Genomic DNA, 21,305 nt, shown 5'->3' with positions numbered 1-21,305 from the left:
CTTTATGAATTTGTCTATTCTAAGTACCTGATATAAGTGGAATCATGCAGTATTTGTCTTTTTGAGACTGGCTTATTTCACTTAGCATAATTTCTTTCTGGTTCATCCATGTAATAGAAAGATTTCCTTCTTTTCTAAGGTTAAACTAAATAGTATTCCATTGTATACAATGCATTTAAGAAACCCATTCATTTTTTGATGGACATTTATGTCGCTTCCACCTCTTGGATACTGTGAATAAATGCTGCAATAAACATGGATGTGCAATAAACATGGAACACCTTTGACATCCTGTTTTCAATTCTTTTGAATACATGCTTAGAAATGGGATTGCTGGATTATATGGTAATTCTAATTTTAATTTTTTGAGGAAACTCCATATCGTTTTCCATAGCAGCTACCTCAGTTTACATTTCAACCAACAGTGAACAAAGGTTTCAATTTCTCCACATCTTCACCAACACTTATTTTCCTGTTGGTGCTGCATAGTGCTATCTTAACAGTTGTAAAGTGATATCTCATTGTGGATTTGACTTGCATTTCCCTGATGAGTAGTGATGTTGAACATCTTTTCATACGCTTATAAGCCAATTGTGTATCTCTGGAGAAATACCTAATTCGAGTCCTTTGCCCATTTTAATTGAATTGTATGTTTTTCTTGTTGAGTTACAGGAGTTCTTTATATAGTTTGGATATTAACCCCTTATCAGATATATGGTTTGAAAATAACTTCTCTGACTCTGTAGGATGTCTTTTCACTCTGTTGATTGTTCCCTTTTTTTCACAGAAGGTTTTAAGTTGACGTAGTCCCATTTGTCTATTTTTGCTTTTGTTGCCTGTGTTTTTGGTGTCACAACTAAGAAATAATTGCCAAATCCAGTGTCATGAAATATTTCCCATTTTCTTTTGGGTGTTCTTTAGTTTCAGGTCTTAGATTTAGGGGTTTTTGTTTTCAGTTGATTTTGTGTATGGTATATGGTAAAGGTCCAATTTCATTCTTTCACATGTGCAAATAATGTTTTACCAACATCATTTGTTGAAGAGGCTATCCTATCCCCTTTGTATAGCCTTGGTATCTTTATCAAAGATTTGACCATATAGGTGATGGTTTATTTATAAGTTCTTTATTCTGTTTCAGTGGTCAATATCTCTGTCTTTATGTGAGTACCATACTGTTCTGATTACTTTGTAATATTTTTGATTAGCTTTGTATCATGTTTTGAAATCAGGAAGTGTAAGGACTCCAGCTTTATGTTGAATCAAGTTGTGTGAGTGGGTATCCTTCCTTTGTTTCTGATCTTAGAGGGAAAACTTGTAGTTATTCACCATTGAGTATGATGTTAGCTATGTGCTTTTCACACATGACCTTTATTATGTTGTGGTAATTTCCTTCTATTACTAGATTGTTGAATGTTTTTATCATTAAAGAGTGTTGAATTTTGTCAAATGCTTTTTCTGCTTCATCTGAGATGTTCATGTGGTTTTTGTCCTTCATTTTGTTGGTGTGGTATATCACACTGATTGCTTTTCATGTTGAACCATCCTTGCATCCTGAGGATATATCCCACTTGTTTATGATCATTTTAATGTGTAGTTGAATTTGTTTTGCTCGTATTTTGTTAAGGATTTTTGCAATAATAGTCACTGGGGATATTGCTCTGTAGTTTTCTTTTCTGGTAGTATCTTTGTCTGATTTTGACATCATGTAATGCTGGTCTCATACAATGAGTTTGGAAGTGTTCCCTCTTCAATTTTTTGAGGAGTTTAAAAAGAACTACTGTTAATTCTTTAAATGTTAGGTAGAATTCTCCAGTTAAGCCCTCTACTTCTGGGCTTTTCTTTGTTGGGAGATTTTTTTATTACTGATTCAATGTTCTTACTGATTATAAGTCTGTCAGATTTTTAAATTTCTTCATTATTCAGTCTTGGTCGGTTGTATGTTTCCAGAAATTTATCCATTTCTTTTAAGTTATCCATTTTGTTGGCATATAATTCTTCAGAGTAGTCTCTTATGAACCTTTTTTATTTCTGTGGCATCAGTTGTAATGTCTCCTTTTTCATTTCTGATATTTGTTGAGTCTTTTCTTTTTTTCTTAGTCTAGCTAAGAGTTTGTCAATTTTGTTGATCTTTAAAAATCTCAGTTTTTAATATTTTCTATTGTTTTTCTACCCTCTATTTTGTTTTTATTTCTGTTCTAATCTTTGTTATTTCCTTCCTTCTGCTAAATTTGGGTTTAGTTTTTTCTAATCCCTTGAGGTGTACAGTTAAATTGTTGATTTTAGATCTTTTTTTAATGTTGGCATTTACTACTATAAACTTCTTAGAGGTTTACTTGTAAACCTCTTAGTTGTGCTTTTGTTGCATCCCATAAGTTTGATATGTTGTCTTCTTTATCATTTCTCTCAAGACATTTTCCAACTTCCTTGTGATTTCTTTAACCCATTGGTTGTTCAAGAGGGTATTGCCTAATTTCCACATATTTTGTGGATTTTCCAGTCTTCCTTTTGCTATTCATTTCTAATTTCATTTCATTGTGGTTATAAAAAAAATACTTGTTATGATTTCAATCTTCTTAAAAATTTTAAGACTTGTTTTATGGCCTAACATGTGATCTATCCTGGAGAATGTTTCACGTGTACTTGAGGAGAATGTATATTCTGCTGTTGTTGGGTAGAGTGTGCTGTACATGGCTATGAGGTCCAATTGTTCTATACTGTTTTTCAAGTCTTCTGTTCCTTATTGAACTTCTGTCTGGGTGCTCTCTATCCATTATTGAAAGTGGGGTATTGAAAACTACTATTTTTGCACTATTTCCTATTTCTCCCTTCAATTCTGTCAGTGTTTGCTTTATATATTTGGACAATATGTTGTTAGGTGAATATACATTTATAATTTTTATTTCTTTCTGGTGAATTGACTATTTTATCATCATATATTATCCTCCTGTGTCTTTTTGACAGTTTTTGGCATAAAGTCTATTTTGTCTGATAAAAGCATGCTCACCCCGATGCCTTTTTTTGTTAGCATTTGCATGCAGTATCTTTACCCATCCTTTCATTTCAGGCTATGTACACCCTTATATCTAAAGTGAGTCTCCTGTAGACAGCATACAGTTGGATCTTGTTTCTTTTTCCATTCTTCTACTCTGTGTCTTTTGATTTGGGAGTTTAATTCATTTATCTTTAAAGAAATGATAGTATAGGACTTACCACTGCCATTTAAAAGTTGTTTTATGCTTATATTGTATTTATTTTGCCCCTTGTTTCCTTTCTTGCTGCCCTCCTTTTGTTTCATTGATTTTTTATAGTGACATGTTTTGATTTGTTTCTCACTTTCTTTTGTTCAATTTCTTTGCAGTTACCTTGTGTATTATGTAAAACATCTTATAGTTATACTGATCTATTTTAAAGTGACAATTTAACTTCAATTGCATACAAAAACCCTACTCCTTAAGTGGGCTACACTGACCTGCCCATTCCAATACCATGTAGAGCAGACACTGATGTCTTCCCAAAGGCAAAGGGACTAAAGACTGGAAGCAACTCTCACCAATGTACCCAGCAGCCCTTGGGCTTAAACCTGGTCTAAACTTAGAATCACCTGGAGTTAAAACAACATGGATGCTCCCACCCAGATCAATAGACAGACTCTGTGGGGAGGGCACATGTGATGTAATTTCTAAATACTCATCATGTAATACTAGTGGGAAACTGCATGGCAACCACATAGCAAACATTTCTTCTGATTCTTTAAAGTGCATACAAATTTGGAGGGAATCAGGGCCCCACTGTAAGTTATGATTCTCCTGTGGGGCTCATGAAATGGCACCTTTAACAAGTTTTCTTATTGGTGCAGATATTATTCCCTCAGGCCTGTATTCAGTAGCACTGAGCTAGAGATATCACGCATAGCACACCTGAGACCACTGAGTAGTTTTTCCAGGGCCTGTTTCCTAGTGGCTGAGCTCCTCCTGGAATAGGTGTGGCCTTGTTGTTGCCTAGGGTAGATGCTGCTGGGTTAGTGGAAATCACATGGTGTATTTAAGGTTTAGGGTTGTGTGAGGGGTCACCCTTAGAAATCTACCCCAAAATACCCTTAGTCCTCAGGGCCTTTAGCCCCCTCTCCTCTCAGGGCCCACTTGACCCACAGGAATCCCCGGGGGCAAGGCATGACCACCTGTCCTCAGGTAAGCTGAGCCTCCATTCCCCATAAGATCCAGAGCATGAAGTTGTTTACATCACAGATCTGTTTGAAAATAAACCAAAGGTTTCAGTGGAGGGTGGATTAATATTTTGTGTTGGGAATGGACAGAAGCCTTTGAAAACGATGCCATGAATGCATATTTGAGGATTAACAACGGAAGATGTGATCTACATTAAGTAATACAGCACGTTATAACTGAAAAAAACACTACTCCTTTCTCTCTCCCCTCACTTTAATGTTAATGATGCTGTAAATTATCAATACATCTCTTTATATTTTGTAACCATTAACACACCTTTATAGTTATAGTTTCTTTTTGTTTTTTTTTTTTACATCTTTATTGGACTATAGTTGCTTTACAATGGTGTGCTAGTTTCTGTTTTATAACAAAGTGATCAGTTATACATATACATATATTCCCATATCTCTTCCCTCTTGCGTCTCCCTCCCGCCCACCCTCCAGGCAGTCACAAAGCACCGAACTGATCTCCCTATGCTACGCCGCTGCTTCCCACTGGCTATCTATTTTACGTTTGGTAGTGCATATATGTCCATGCCACTCTCTCGCTTTGTCACAGCTTACCCTTCCCCCTCCCCATATCCTTAAGTCCATTCTCTAGTAGGTCTGTGTCTTTATTCCTGTCTTACCCCTAGGTTCTTCATGACATTTTTTTTTCTTAAATTCCATATATATGTGTTAGCATACGGTATTTGTCTTTCTCTTTCTGACTTACTTCACTCTGTATGACAGACTCTGGGTCCATCCACCTCATTACAAACAGCTCAATTTCGTTTCTTTTTATGGCTGAGTAATATTCCATTGTATATATGTGCCACATCCTCTTTATCCGTTCATCCGATGATGGACACTTAGGTTGTTTCCATCTCCTGGCTATTGTAAATAGAGCTGCAATGAACATTTTGGTACATGACTCTTTTTGAATTATGGTTTTCTCAAGGTATATGCCCAGGAGTGGGATTGCTGGGTCATATGGTAGTTCTATTTTTAGTTTTTTAAGGAACCTCCATACTATTCTCCATAGTGGCTGTACCAATTCACATTCCCACCAGCACTGCAAGAGTGTTCCCTTTTCTCCACACCCTCTCCAGCATTTATTGTTTCTAGATGTTTTGATGATGGCCATTCTGACTGGTATGAGATGATATCTCATCATAGTTTTGATTTGCATTTCTCTAATGATTAATGATGTTGAGCATTCTTTCATGTGTTTGTTGGCAGTCTGTATATCTTCTTTGGAGAAATGTCTATTTAGGTCTTCGGCCCATTTTTGGATTGGGTTGTTCGTTCTTTTGTTATTGAGCTGCATGAGCTGCTTGTAAATTTTGGAGATTAATCCTTTGTCAGTTGCTTCATTTGCAAATATTTTCTCCCATTCTGAGGGTTGTCTTTTGGTCTTGTTTATGGTTTCCTTTGCTGTGCAAAAGCTTTGAAGTTTCATTAGGTCCCATTGTTTATTTTTCTTTTTATTTCTATTTCTCTGGGAGGTGGGTCAAAAAGGATCTTGTTGTGATTTATGTCATAGAGTGTTCTGCCTATGTTTTCTTCTAAGAGTTTGATAGTTTCTGGCCTAACATTTAGGTTGTTAATCCATTTTGAGCTTATTTTTGTGTATGGTGTTAGGAAGTGACCTAATCTCATACCTCTACATGTACCTGTCCAGTTTTTCCAGCACTACTTATTGTAGAGACTGTACTTTCTCCACTGTACATTCCTGCCTCCGTTATTAAAGATAAGGTGACCATATGTGTGTGGTTTTATCTCTGGGCTTTCTATCCTGTTCCATTGATCTATCTTTCTGTTTTTGTGCCAGTACCATACTGTCTTGATTACTGTAGCTTTGTAGTATAATCTGAAGTCACGGAACCTGATTCCTCCAGCTCCGTTTTTCGTTCTCAAGATTGCTTTGGCTATTCGGGGTCTTTTGTGTTTCCATACAAATTGTGAAATTTTTTGTTCTAGTTCTGTGAAAAATGCCAGTGGTAGTTTGATAGGGATTGCACTGAATCTGTAGATTGCTTTGGGTAGTAGAGTCATTTTCACAATGTTGATTCTTCCAATCCAAGAACATGGTATCTCTCTCCATCTATTTGTATCATCTTTAATTTCTTTCATCAGTGTCTTATAATTTTCTGCATACGGGTCTTTTGTCTCCTTAGGTAGGTTTATTCCTAGATATTTTATTCTTTTTGTTGCAATGGTAAATGGGAGTGTTTTCTTCATTTCACTTTCAGATTTTTCATCATTAGTGTATAGGAGTGCCAGAGATTTCTGTGCATTAATTTTGTATCCTGTTACTTTACCAAATTCATTGATTAGCTCTAGTAGCTTCTAATAGCATCTTTAGGAGTCTCTATGTATAGTATCATGTCATCTGCAAACAGTGACAGCTTTACTTCTTTTCTGATTTGGATTCCTTTTATTTCCTTTTCTTCTCTGATTGCTGTGGCTAAAACTTCCAAAACTACGTTGAATAAGAGTGTTGAGAGTGGACACCCTTGTCTTGTTCCTGATCTTAGTGGAAATGCGTTCAGTTTTTCACCATTGAAGACGATGTTGGCTGTGGGTTAGTCATATATGGCTTTATTATGTTGAGGAAAAATCACTCTATGCCTACTTTCTGCAGGGTTTTAATCATAAATAGGTGTTTTTTTTTTGTCAAAAGCTTTCTCTGCATCTATTGAGATGATCATATGGTTTTTCTCCTTCAGTTTGTTAATATGGTGCATCACGTTGATTGATTTGCATATACTGAAGAATCCTTGCATTCCAGAAATAAACCCCACTTGATCATGGTGTATGATCCTTTTAATGTGCTGTTGGATTCTGTTTGCTAGCATTTTGTTGAGGATTTTTGCATCTATGTTCATCAGTGATATTGGCCTGTAGTTTTCTTTCTTTGTGACATCCTTGTCTGGTTTTGGTATCAGAGTGATGGTGGCCTCGTAGAATGAGTTTGGGAGTGTTCCTCCCTCTGTTACATTTTGGAGGAGTTTGAGAAGGATAGGTGTTAGCTCTTCTTTAAATGTTTGATAGAATTCGCCTGTGAAGCCATCTGGTCCTGGGCTTTTGTTTGTTAGAAGATTTTTAATCACAGTTTCAATTTCCGTGTTTGTGATTGGCCTGTTCATATTTTCTATTTCTTCCTGATTCAGTCTTGGCAGGTTGTGCATTTCTAAGAATGTGTCCATTTCTTCCAGGTTGTCCATTTTACTGGCAAAGAGTTGCTTGTTGTGATCTCTCATGATCCTTTGTATTTCTGCAGTGTCAGTTGTTCCTTCTCCTTTTTAATTCTATTGATTTGAGTCTTCTCCCTTTTTTTCTTGATGAGTCTGGCTAACGGTTTATCAATTTTGTTTATCTTCTCAAAGAACCAGCTTTTAGTTTTATTGACCTTTGCTATCGTTACCTTCATTTCTTTTTCATTTATTTCTGATCTGATCTTTATGATTTCCTTCCTTCTGCTAATTTTGGGTTTTGTTTGTTCTTCTTTCTCTAATTGCTTTAGGTGCAAGGTTAGGTTGTTTATTTGAGATGTTTCCTGTTTCTTAAGGTAGGATTGTATAGCTATAAACTACCCTCTTAGAACTGCTTTTGCTGCATCCCATAGGTTTTGAGTCGTCGTGTCTCCAGTGTCATTTGTTTCTAGGTATTTTTTGATTTCCTCTTTGATTTCATCAGTGATCACTTCGTTATTAAGTAGTGTGTTGTTTAGCCTCCATGTGTTTGTATTTTTTACAGATCTTTTCCTGTACTTGATATCTAGTCTCATAGCATTGTGGTCAGAAAAAATACTTGATACAATTTCAATTTTCTTAAATTTACCAAGGCTTCATTTGTGACGCAAGATATGATCTATCCTGGAGAATGTTCCATGAGCACTTGAGAAAAATGTGTATTCTGTTGTTTTTGGATCAAATGTCCTCTAAATATCCATTAAGTCCATCTTGTTTAATGTATCATTTAAAGCTTGTGTTTCCTTATTTATTTTCATTTTGGATGATCTGTCCATTGGTGAAAGTGGGGTGTTAAAGTCCCCTACTATGAATGTGTTACTGTCGATTTCTCCTTTTATGGCTGTTAGTATTTGCCTTATGTATTGAGGTGCTCCTATATTGGGTGCATAAATATTTACAATTGTTATATCTTCTTCTTGGATTGATCATTATGTAGTGTCCTTCTTTGTCTCTTCTAATAGTTTTTATTTTAAAGTCTATTTTGTCTGATATGAGAATTGCTACTCCAGCTTTCTTTTGGTTTCCATTTGCATGGAATATCTTTTTCCATCCCCTCACTTTGAGTCTGTATGTGTCTCTAGGTCTGAAGTGGGTCTCTTGTAGACAGCATATAAATGGGTCTTGTTTTTGTATCCATTCAGCCCGTCTGTGTCTTTTTTTTTTTTTTTGCAGTAGCGGAGCACAGGCTCCAGATGCGCAGGTTCAGCGGCCATGGCTCACGAGCCCAGCCGCTCCGCGCCATGTGGGATTTTCCCAGACCAGGCAACGAACCCGTGTTCCCTGCATAGGCAGGGGGACTCTCAACTACTGAGATACCAGGGAAGCCCCAGTCTGTGTCTTTTGGTGAGAGCATTTAATCCATTTACATTTAAGGTAATTATCAATATGTATGTTCCTATTCCCATTTTCTTAACTGTTTTGGGTTTATTATTGTAGGTCTTTTCCTTCTCTTGTGTTTCTTGCCTAGTGAAGGTCCTTTAGCATTTGTTGTAAAGCTGGTTTGGTGGGGCTGAACTCTATCGGCTTTTGCTTGTCTGTAAAGGTTTTAATTTCTCCATCAAATCTGAATAAGATCCTTGCTGGGTAGAGTAATCTTGGTTGTAGGTTTTTCTCCTTCATCACTTTAAATATGTCCTGCCAGTCCCTTCTGGCTTGCAGAGTTTCTGCTGAAAGATCAGCTCTTAACCTTATGGGGATTCTGTTGTGTGTTATTTGTTGTTTTTCCCTTGCTGCTTTTAATATGTTTTCTTTGTATTTAATTTTGATAGTTTGATTAATATGTGTCTTGGCATGTTTCTCCTTGGATTTATCCTGTATGGGACCCTCTGTGCTTCCTGGACTTGATTAACTATTTCCTTTCCCATATTAGGGAAGTTTTCAACTATAATCTCTTCAAATATTTTCTCAGTCCCTTTCTTTTTCTCTTCTTCTGGAACCCCTATAATTCAAATGTTGGTGCGTTTAATGTTGTCCCAGAGGTCTCTGAGACTGTCCTCAGTTCTTTTCATTCTTTTTTCTTTATTCTGCTCTGCAGTAGTTATTTCCACTATTTTATCTTCCAGGTCACTTATCCGTTCTTCTGCCTCAGGTATTCTGCTATTGATCCCATCTAGAGTATTTTTAATTTCATTTATTGTGTTGTTCATCATTGCTTGTTTATCTTTAGTTCTTCTAGGTCCTCATTAAATGTTTCTTGCATTTTCTCTATTCTATATCCAAGATTTTGGGTCCTCTTTACTATCATTATTCTGAATTCTTTTTCAGGTAGACTGCCTATTTCCTCTTCATTTGTTAGGTCTGGTGGGTTTTTAGTCTGCTCCTTCATCTGCTGTGTTTTTCTGTCTTCTCATTTTGCTTATCTTACTGTATTTGGGGTCTCCTTTTTGCAGGCTGCAGGTTCGTAGTTCCCGTTGTTTTTGGTGTCTTTCCCCAGTGCCTAAAGTTGTTTCAGTGGGTTTTGTAGGCTTCCTGGTGGAGGAGACTATTGCCTGTGTTCTGGTGGATGAGGTTGGATCTTGTCTTTCTGGTGGGCAGATCCACGTCTGGTGGTGTGTTTTGGGGTGTCTGTGGACTTATTATGATTTTAGGCAGCCTCTCTGCTAATGGGTGGGGTTGTGTTCCTGTCTTGCTAGTTGTTTGGCATAGGGTGTCCAGCACTGTAGCTTGCTGGTCATTGAGTGAAGCTGGGTGCTGGTGTTGAGATGGAGATCTCTGGGAGATTTTCACCATTTGATATTATGTGGAGCTAGGAGGTCTCTTGTGGACCAGTGTCTTGAAGTTGGCTCTCCCACCTCAAAGGCACAGCACTGACTCCTGGCTGCAGCACCAAGAGCCTTTCATCCACATGGCTCAGAATAAAAGCGTGAAAAAGTAGAAAGAGAGAAAGAAAGAGAGAAAGAGAGAAAGAAGGAAGGAAAGAAAGAAAGAAAGAAAGAAAGAAAGGAAGGAAGGAAGGAAGGAAGGAAGAGAAAGGAGGGAAGGAGGGAGGGAAGGAAGGAAGGAAGGAGGGAAGGAAGGAAGAAAGAAAAGAAAGAGGAAAGAGGATAAAATAAAGTAAGATAAAATAAACTAAAGTTATTAAAATAAAAATTAAGAAAAACAATTTTTTTAAGGAAAAAAAACAAGAAGAAACAAAAAAAACGGATAGAACCGTAGGATAAATGGTGACAGCGAAGCTATACAGACAAAATCTCACACAGAAACATACACACTCACAAAAAGAGGAAAAGGAGGAAAAAAGAGTCAATCTTGCTCTCAAACTCTACCTCCTCAATTTGGGATGATTCGTTGTCTATTCATGTATTCCACAGATGCAGGGTATATCAAGTTGATTGTGGAGCTTTAATCTGCTGCATCTGAGGCTGCTGGGAGAGATTTCCCTTTCTCTTCTTTGTTTGCACAGTTCCCATGGCTCAGCTTTGGATTTGGCCCTGCCTCTGCGTGTAGGTTGCCGGAGGGTGTCTGTTCTTCGCTCAGACAGGACGGGGTTAAAGGAGCAGCTGCTTCGGGGACTCTGGCTCACTCAGGACGGTGCGCGGGAGGGGTGCGGATGCGGGGCGAGCCTGCGGTGGCAGAGGCCGGTGGGACGTTGCACCAGCCTGAGGCGCGCTGTGCATTCTCCCGGGGAAATTGTCCCTGGATCCCGGGACCCTGGCAGTGGCGGGCTGCACAGGCTCCCTGGAAGGGAGGTGTGTATAGTAACCTGTGCTCGCACACAGGCTTCTTGGTGGCGGCAGCAGCAGCCTTAGCGTCTCATGCCCGTCTCTGGGGTCCGCGCTGTTAGCTGCGGCTCACGCCCGTCTCTGGAGCTCCTTTAAGCAGCGCTCTTTATCCCCTCTCCTCGCGCACCAGGAAGCAAAGAGGGAAGAAAAAGTCTCTTGCCTCTTCGGCAGGTCCAGACTTTTCCCCGGACTACCTCCCGGCTAGCCGTGGTGCACTAACCACTTCTGGCTGTGTTCACTCTGCCAACCCCAGCCCTCTCCCTGCGCTCGGACTGAAGCCCAAGCCTCAGCTCCCAGCCCCGCCCGCCCCTGCAGGTGAGCAGACAAGCCTCTCGGCCTGGTGAGTGAGTGCTGGTCGGCACTGATCCTCTGTGCGGGAATCTCTCCGCTTTGCCCTCCGCACCCCTGTTGCTGTGCTCTCCTCTGCGGCTCCGAAGCTTTCCCTCCTATAGTTATAGTTTTTAAAAATGCTTTTATCTTTTAAATTCTATACCTGAATTTAAAGTGATTCATGCACCACCACTACAGTGTTACAGGATACTGTTTTTGTCTGTGTATTTACTTTTACCAGAGAGCTTTATATTTTCATATGCTTTCATTTTGTTGTCTAGTGTTCATCCATTTCAACTCAAAGGACTCCCTTTATCAATTCTTGTGAGGCAGGTATAGTGGTAATAAATGGTTTCAGTTTGTTTTTTTTGTTTTTTGTTTTTGCAGTACACGGCCTATCACTGTCATGGCCTCTCCCATTGCGGAGCACAGGCTCCGGACACGCAGGCTCAGCGGCCATGGCTCACGGGCCCAGCCGCTCCGTGGCACGTGGGATATTCCTGGACCGGGGCACGAACCCGTGTCCCCTGCATTGGCAGACGGACTCTCAACCACTGCGCCACCAGGGAAGCCCTGGTTTCAATTTTTGTTTATCTTGGAAGGTCTTTATTTCTCCTTTTTTTTTTTGAAGTACAGTTTTCCAGATATAGTGTCCCATGGCTGACTTTTCTTTTTTCTTTATGCACTTTAAATATATCATCCTTCTCCCTTCTAGCCTGTAATATTTCTGCTGAGAAATGCAATGATAATCTCATGACATTTTTCATACAGATAATGAGTAGCTTTTCTGTTGCTGCTTTTAAGATTGTTTCTTTGTCTTTGACAATTCAATTATAATGTGTCTCAGTGTGGACCTCTTTGGGTTCATCCTCATTAGAATATTCTGATACATATCCAATGAATATGGAAGTCCATTTACCTCCTCAGATTTGAGAAGTTTTTAGCCAAGATTTCTTCAAATTGGTTCTCTGTCCCATTCTCTCTCTAGTCCTCTGGGACTTCCATAATGCTATACTGGTATGTTTGATGGTTTCCCATAAGTCCTTTAGGCATTCACCACTTTTCTTCATTCTTTTTCCTTTTGTTCCTCTGACTCAGTGATTTCTTATTACCTATCTTCAAGTTTGCTGGTTCTTTCTTCTGATTAAATCTGCTGTTAATCCCTTCTAGTAAAATTTTCAATTCAGTTATTGTATTCTTCTCTTTAAGAGTTTCTTTCTGGTTCTTTTTAAAAGTTTCTACCTCTTTGTTGATATTTTCATTTCATTCATACATCATTTTCCTGATTTCATTTAGTTGTCTACCTGTGTTCTCTTTTCATGCATTGAGCTTCTTTAAGACAGTTATTTTCAACTGCTTGTCAGGTAATTCACAGATACCAAATTGTTTAGGGTCAGTTTCTAGATAATTATCTTGTTCCTTTGATTGGGTTGTGTTTGTCTGTTTCTTCCTGCACCTTGTTATTTTTTACTGTGAATTTAGCATTTGGAAAACAGCCACCTGTTATGGACGGCTTTATACAGGGGAAGACCTTCTCCAAGCTCAAGATCCTTGGGGTCTCTCAAACCTTCAATGGGGATGCATCTTCTCTGGGACTGTATGTGTAATTTCCCAATTAGAGAGGTTTGCTGGTTTCTTTTTCAGGAGCTTGCATCTCTTGCTCCTTCTATTATCTGTCTTAGTTCTGCAAGTTTCTTAGCACTTCAATAAGCCACTGAGCTCTCTTTTGTTCTCTGCAGCCCCCAGGCATCCAGGTTCCATCAGTACTCTGACTCAGGGGAGATAAAAACTAGTCTCTTTGGAAGTCCCCTGAAAAGCAGGAACATTGGATGTACAGTCTACTCCACTACTTCCCTCTCATGAGAGAAGATTCCTCCTGAACAAGAGCTGTGCCAATTTGGGGAAGAAGCTGATATAGTTGAAATAAAATGGCTGTTTTTACCCATTTCAGTGTGGCTACTCTTGGCTTTGAGCTCCCCTGGGGTACTATGATTTCCTAATTGGTTTCTAGAGTTTTCATAAAGGTTTTTGGACCATATATTGTTGCATCAGTGTGTCTGTGGGAGAACGAGGTCTGGGGCTACTTATTTTGACATCTTGCTGATGTCACTCTCCATTGATTCTTTTTTTTTTTTGCGGTACGCGGGCCTCTCACTGTCGTGGCCTCTCCCATTGCAGAGCACAGGCTCCAGACGCGCAGGCTCAGCGGCCATCGCTCACGGGCCCAGCCGCTCCGTGGCATGTGGGATCGTCCCAGAACGGGGCATGAACCCGTGTCCCCTGCATCGGCAGGCGGACTCTCAACCATTGCGCCACCAGGGAAGCCCTCCATTGATTCTTTTATAAAGTATTTTTCTGTCCTTCTTCTCTAAACCTGATTATACTGTGGTATTTGAAGTGAGTGTATTGTTAATGGCATAGCGTTGGTTTATGTTTTTTAATCCACTCCGCTAATCAATGCATTTGAATTGATGTATTTAGACCATTTACATTTAAGCCTTAACACTTCCATGATTAATTAAGTCCGTCTTTTTTTTTTCTTTTCTATTTTTCCCTCTTTTATTGTCACTGTTTTTTTCCCCCTGCTTTCCTGTAGGTTAATTGAATTATTTTAGTACATCCATTTTTATGTGTCAATAATGTTTTTCAGTGTATCTCTTAGCCCAGATCTTTTTACAGCGTTGCTTTAGGTACTGCATTGTAATATTCATTTAACTTGTCACAGTCTACTGGTGTTATCATACTACCATTTCAAGGGAAGTATAAAAACCTTACCTTTCTTTATACCAGTTTACCCTCACCCATTTATAATTACCTTAAATATTTCCTCTATACATATGTAGAACCACATCAAACAATGTAACCATAATATTTTCTTCAACCATCAAATATAATTTTAGCAACTCAAGAGAAAGAAAGCCTATTGTATTAACCCATATTTTTGCTTACTGTGTTCTTCCTTCCTTCCTCATATTCCAAGGTTCCTTCTTTTATCATTTGCTTTCTGTTTACAGAATTTCCTTTAGCCATTCTTTCAGAGTAGTCTGATGTTGACATACTCTTAGTTTCCCTCATTTTAGAATGTATTAATTTCTAATTAATTCCTGGAAAATATTTTTGCTGGGTATATTATTCTAGGTTGCCAGTTCTTTTCTTTCAGCACTTGAAAAAGATTCAGGTTTCCTCTGGCCTCCATGGTTTCTAATGGAAATATGCCATCATTCAAATTGGTTTTGCCCTGTCGGTGAGGTGTGATTTCTCTTTTGCTGTTTTCATATTTTTTTCCTTGGTGTTTAGTATTCAAAAGTTTGACTATGATGTGTCTTATTGTGAATTTCTTGTGGTTCGCTCACCTTCTGCAATCTCTAGGTTCATGTCTTTTGCCAAATTTGGGAAGTTTTCAACCATTATTTCCTTATGAACTTTTTAAGCTCTGTTCTTTCCTCCTTCCTCACTGGACTTCCATTGACAAAAAAGGGGAGGGTATATGGCTCCTCATTACTGCTGGGCAGTGCTGGGAATTCTCTCCCCACATTATCTCTGTCACCACAGGTAAAGAGTTTCACTACCATTCAGCAGGGTTAAAAGTCCCAGCACCCTACTCAGCCTTAGCTCAGTGTCAGAAACTGACACCCCCTTCATGGGCAAGTTGAGGCACCTTATTATGGCCTGATGAGGGTGAAAGTCCACGCTCTCCACTCAACCTTTGATGAAGTGGGTAGGGGTGGAGTCATAGTTTTTTTCTGTGTTGGTTAGCTATAATAGAAAGATTATTTTCTAAAAGTTTACTGTCTTTATAGGCTTCTCCTTTCCTCACCTTTTGGCTAAAGAGAGCTAGCTTTCGTTGGGCTTTTTAGGTTTGTGCCTGGAGCTCCAGGTTGCCAGCTTCTTCAGCTCCAATTCTGGGATATATGAGGCAAAAAGAAAAGCCAGGAAACTCACTTCCATGTCATTCCTTGGGTCTTTGGGGACCTATCCAGTCTGACTTCTCTCCATCTTTTCCAGTCATATTATAATAATATCCAGGGGTTTTAATTGTACTTAGTGGGAAGAATAGGGAAAAGTACATCTATTCCATACCTCATAAGCAGAACTCCTTATGATCTTTTAAGTCTTATCTTTATCTGTTGCTATGTTTCCATTTTCATTCCTAATATTAGAGCATGAAATGGGTTGCTATAGGAAGTAACAACATTTCCGGTGCTATAAGTTTTGAAGTATACTTTAAATAGCCACTTGATGGAGATACAAAGCACTGATTCCTGGATTTAGATGGAATCAAGAGATATTGGTAAGGGCCTGTCTAAGGCTAATAATCTATGATTTCTACAGAAATTCTTCTTTGACTAATCTCTCATGATTTTTCTATCTCTGACTTTCTTCTGGTCTTATAATCTATACTTACTTATTTTTGTTATATGTCTATGTTTTCAATGATTTGATTTTATCTTCTATAAAGGTTATAATCTTTGGATAGAAGCTGTGTCTTATATTTTAATTTAAACTGTCAGCATTCCTACAGCACAATTATGGGAAAGTGTGAAAATTCAATGAAATCTTTTTGATGATAAATTGATAAACTCATAAATCACATCCCACTTACCCAGTAATAATAATTTCTGGATATGTCTGTGTGCCAAGGTTCCAAGCTCCTCCACTGATTGGCCACTCCTAAACAGATTATGTGGGAAGAATTTATAAGTTTTATTTTTTAAATTTAAATAACATAGAAATTTAAAATAAAAATATTTTAAAATAACAGTAAAAGTTTCACTTAAAAATAAATAGCTGTTAAGTAATGAAGAATGAAATGTGTACCTATTTTTTAACTCCTTCATTGAACAAACAATTCCAAATGCAAAATTTCATATCCTTTAAAAATATAGATTTTAACAGATATTACCATTCATATTAAAAATGCAAAGAAGTATCTTTAATCATACAAATGTGGTGTTGCTACATCTTCCATGTAATCTATGTACCTCCAAACTATGGTGGTGCCATTTAACACAAAATACTATGTAAATTGTGCCCCCTGGAGTTGTCCATCTCAACAGTCCTGTTCAAATAACAGAAATCATAATAGGGGGGTCTATTATAATTGTAAGTATTTGAATCTTGTAGTTAAATATAACAAAATGGAATTCTAGAAAGTTATTTAATGAAAGTCTTTGACAATTATGTCTTATTAACCATTGATTGATAAGAAATAACTAGAGAGAGTTGACTCCTGAATTTCTTAAAACGTAATCCTTCACCTAAAATAATCAAAAGTAACATCTTATGATTCAAGCATATGTTAGTTTAAACATATATTTAGTATATAAATATATATGATAGGTAAGTATATCTTAGTAGATAATTGTATACTTTTTATATAAGAAATTTATATTCTCGTAGACTTAAAGCTATGTAGCATTTAGGAAATTTGAATTTCAGAAATTATGTCTTTTATAGGTGCCAGCTTATGACTTGAAAAGAATTTAGTTCAAGTTTTCTTCTACGGAAAGTCAGAAAATAACAGAAAAAAGTATGATCATATGATATGGATATGAATACAAGAAAATTTCTAATTGTTGCTTTTACCTTATTACTGTATCCTTGTTTTTTATGCTTGACTCCTATAGAGTAGAGCACTAGAATCAAATCTGGTGGGCAATCAGCAAAGTATGCTGTGCACGTAACTGGTGATTCATGAATGTCCATGGGATATGGATTTTCAAAGATAGGAAAGCTAATAGATAAAGATAATATATTAGTGTCATTTTGCACTGATATAAAAATGAAATAACTTTTATAAAACAAACCCTAAACTCTTCTAAATATTGATTATATTGAATATATTTCACATAATTGTTTTTTAAGCATCATAAAACAATGATCACCTGAATAAGAATTCTCTTTTAAAAATATATATCTATAAAATGTAATATGAATACTGGTAGAATTTTACTTGAATAAACTCATTTTCTTTCCAGTAATTTCAAAATTGCACAGTGATATCACTTTCTAAAATGGATAGACTAAATTATGTTAAATTGAAAATATGTAGCAAGTTGACTTATCAGTCAGTTATTAAAACATTATCAACTAGGTACTTTATCTACATACAAGTTTATCTATATATTTATATAATACAAGTATTAAAATATCTTAGAAAATTTTACATGCTCTCCAAGGGACATAATACATAGGCAAGTATTTTGGTTTTGTATTTTTATAGGGAGTAACTGAAAGTTGTGTGTGCAATGTAGGTATGTGTGTGATTACACGTGTTTAAGATTGTTTCCTATGTAAACTAGAAAACAGGGGAAATGCAGACCTATGGCTGTAGTAAATTTCATATCCTCAAGCCATATATCATTTTTAAAAGGGGTATCAGTAAGAACCAAATTAAGAATTCTTAGAACCACAATATATTGTACACTTCTCATGTACCAGATGTACCAGGTACTGTAGTAGATGGAATGGAGTATTATTCTATGCTGCATCCGTTCTCAGTCTGTGTGATCATGTTACTTCTGATACAGCGTGCTTTTGGGGGGTGGGGAGGACTATTAAAAATAATTTTCCCCATATTATAGGAACTTAATCAGAAACTTAGTTCAAACACCAGAAAGAGTTTGGTGTGTGTGTGTGTGTGTGTGTGTGTGTGTGTGTGTGTGTATGTGTGTGTTGACAGCGGTTCTCTTCCCTCCAATCTTAATGGTTTCCCAGATAAGAATAGTAGTATATGCAAAATCACATGGAAAGGAGAAAGTTGTGTTTAATAAATGGCAAGTAGTTTAAACTGAATGGATCAGAGGTTCCCTGTTTCAGAGCAGAAATTATCAATATTTCTGATATTGAAGAATTAGAAGTAAAATAAGTGCATCACCTTAAAGATCAGATCTACAATTTGGGATTTGATAATAGCAAGAGATTACAATGATAGACTCCTGAGAAGGTGAACAATATCATGGAAATGTTTGGGGAAAATAACTTTATTATATTGGCAAAGAGTAGAAAAATGACATTTAAGAAAGAAATAACTAAAAATGTATTACAAAAATTTACATGTGAAAGTGTGAACTGGTTGTTGTAGAAATGTAAACAAAGATGTAAATCCAAGAAGAGGAAAAATTTTTAAGCCCTAATGCTTGCTTTCATGTAGAGGATTAACTGGAAAAGAAGGAAGGAAGGAATAAATTAATTTGAAAAATGAGTACAAAGCTGCAATTTAATTGTTAACGTTAAACATGGCTAAAAGTAACTATTTGGAGGGAAAGAGAACATGTTCAGTTTTTCCACATTAAACTTCTTGTAATAGACAACAAAATAGGAATGTCACATAGATTTTAAAACATGGTGCTGAAGAAGGCAAAATATTAGATAAAAACGTGCAAACAAAACGTCAATTCACATATTTATATAAGGTAATGAAAAGCATAAGAATTAGTGTATAAAAATAGTAACTTTTATGTTATATGTATTTTACCACAATAAAAAAGTTTTAAAAAGAATAAATGTATATGCTAAAGAATGTGAGTATTAAAGACAAAGTATAGTGGGCCTTGGAGGATGTTAGACAATTAGACAAGGTATGAGGAACCAACAAATATGGCACAGAAGGAAGAGGTGACTACCAGTGAGATCAGAAAAGTATATTTTAATAAAACCTATATTAGAACTTAGAGAAAGAGGCATAAATCCACACTCGTACACAAAACTTAATCAGGTTTTATGCTGATAAATACAGCAGCTAGGCAGAATTCAGTTATGGTGATATTATGGACCAACCCTATTCCCTTTCAAAATATTGAAATACATGTGATGCAAATTATCACAAAGAAGAACTTTGGCTCTTACATTCACAAACTACACTGAGAGTAAAACTCAGACTGTACTTCATCCAACAAAAATTTATTAAGAACCTACTTCATGTGGAGACAAAACCTGTCCTTCATGAGGCCTACAGTCTAGTAGGGAGACAATCTTTAAAACAATAACAAATGGAAAATTTCATCTGTGTCAAAGCTATGAAGGATAGGAACATGGATCTAAGACAGCCCTTAATAGGATATTTGACCAAATTATACAGATAATGAAAGATTTTCTTTAATGAGAAAACGATATCTGAGTTGAGATTCTTATAGATGTTAGTAAGGAGAAAAAGGAATGGAAGATTATTCCATGCAGAGAAGAGAGAATGTACAAAAGCTCTGCAAATATAACGGGCTAAAAAATGATCAGTGAGTCTAGAACAAAGAATGAGGGAAAATGAGCTTCATGACTATCATCATTGATAATGAAAATATGTAGCAGGAAGACAGTGTTCATCAGTTTCAAGTCTACTTTTACTGTACATGTAAAGTAGTGGAGAGCACCACTCTAACAGCAATATTTAATATTTGTTTCTACTGCCCACAACATAATGAAAAAGAAAAGAAAGTAAAAGAAGGCATCTATCATCTCTTGCCTCGAGATCCTGATCTTCTGTATCGTCTGCCACAGTAGTTCAATAATACTTTTATCATGTGCCATTTTTCTTTAGTCAATAGAGCAGATGGACAAACAGTACATTATGTAATTTTTGTAACAATTGTTTTTTGCTTAGGGAAATAGTAGAAATGTGATCCATTTTATGTGTTTGGAGTCCCCAAAGGCATCTTTTTAAACATTAGGTGTTGCCTTTAAAATATCTTACAATATTCTCAGTGTCCCCTAAACTCTCCTGGTTTAGTTTTCATTATTGAACCAAATTACATTTTTGTAATTCTAGCAAAACAATATTACACATAAAGAATATTTACCATCTAAAGAATTCTAATGCCAATTATCTATAATGTCCTCCTATATTTTAATTGCAATAAATAGAGTCTAAAATAGTGTTAATCCGTACATGGACAACTTACTTGCTTTGTGTCAGATCAACTACAATGAGATCTTTCTCCAGAAGTACAGCAACAGCATAGGGTTCTTGAAATTCTACAAGTAGAAAAGAAAAATGGAAAAGTTTTCATATTTAACATTTTATAAAATCACCAAACTTGTATTTCCTTTATCTCCTGTATAAATGTTATTTAAATGATTTGAGAAGACCAAAGTATGAGCTAAAATAAGAAGTAACAAAGAGCACTTTTTAAAAATATATGTTGTCCATTGTAAAGCAATTATACTCCAATAAAGATGTTTAAAAAAAAAGAGAAAAAGAAAAACGTGGGACTCAAAAAATATATATATATGTTGTGTTTCTCAAACAATGTTTAAGACCATTATAGGAAACAAGGAAAAAATGAGAAGTTGCATAGCATAGAGTTAAATATTATCTCAATAATCATGATAGTAGTAGATTATTTGAAGAGAGTGAGTCTGTCACCTCCATCTCACATTTATCTTAGTCTTCCATAACCTTCCATTTCAGATCTGATTTCATGCCTACAGGAGATATACTAAGGAAACAGTTCTGCTTCTCTCAGTTGTGATACATATTCACCTCCCTATGAGAGCAACACTCCTTATACTAAAAAAATTACTTTCAATTCAATGTGATTTAACAGGTACTTAAAGACTTCCTACTATGTGCCCAGGAGTATATATCTCAAAAAATCAGAGTCTGAGGATAGCCTAGGATTTTCAAGTTCTTAAAATTCAACCCTTCCTTTCTCCCTTTCTCCATCCTCCCTTCCTTCCTTCAAGATGTTTCAGAAACTGTCTTAAGAACAAAGGATATATGGGGAATAAGAATGACAAGGTCTTTGTTCTAATAAAGTTTACAATCTAGGGGTACATACAAACAATGAACAAGTAAACAA

At 36.7% G+C, this 21,305-nt stretch overlaps 1 protein-coding gene across 2 annotated transcripts in view; it reads right to left on the bottom strand.

Annotated features, from left to right (window-relative positions):
• The window catches only part of STXBP5L (syntaxin binding protein 5L), a 362,740-nt gene that overhangs the window by 148,727 nt on the left and 192,708 nt on the right, over positions 1-21,305 (bottom strand). For both annotated transcript variants that reach the window (XM_027105973.1, XM_027105977.1), the window contains exons 12-14: positions 20,406-20,478; positions 17,098-17,245; positions 16,115-16,182 (exon numbers count right to left, since the gene is read on the bottom strand). In XM_027105973.1, the coding sequence (XP_026961774.1) occupies positions 16,115-16,182; positions 17,098-17,245; positions 20,406-20,478 (289 nt within the window). The remainder of the gene's footprint in view (positions 1-16,114; positions 16,183-17,097; positions 17,246-20,405; positions 20,479-21,305) is intronic.

Source organism: Aethalodelphis obliquidens, unplaced genomic scaffold (genome assembly GCF_003676395.1).
Source record: "Aethalodelphis obliquidens isolate GAN/ISIS:26980383/991018 unplaced genomic scaffold, ASM367639v1 scaffold1, whole genome shotgun sequence".
NCBI classification, from domain to species: Eukaryota; Metazoa; Chordata; class Mammalia; order Artiodactyla; family Delphinidae; genus Aethalodelphis; species Aethalodelphis obliquidens.
The sequence above is the reverse complement of the archived record's forward strand: the minus strand, read 5'-3'. Positions and strand labels throughout refer to the sequence as shown.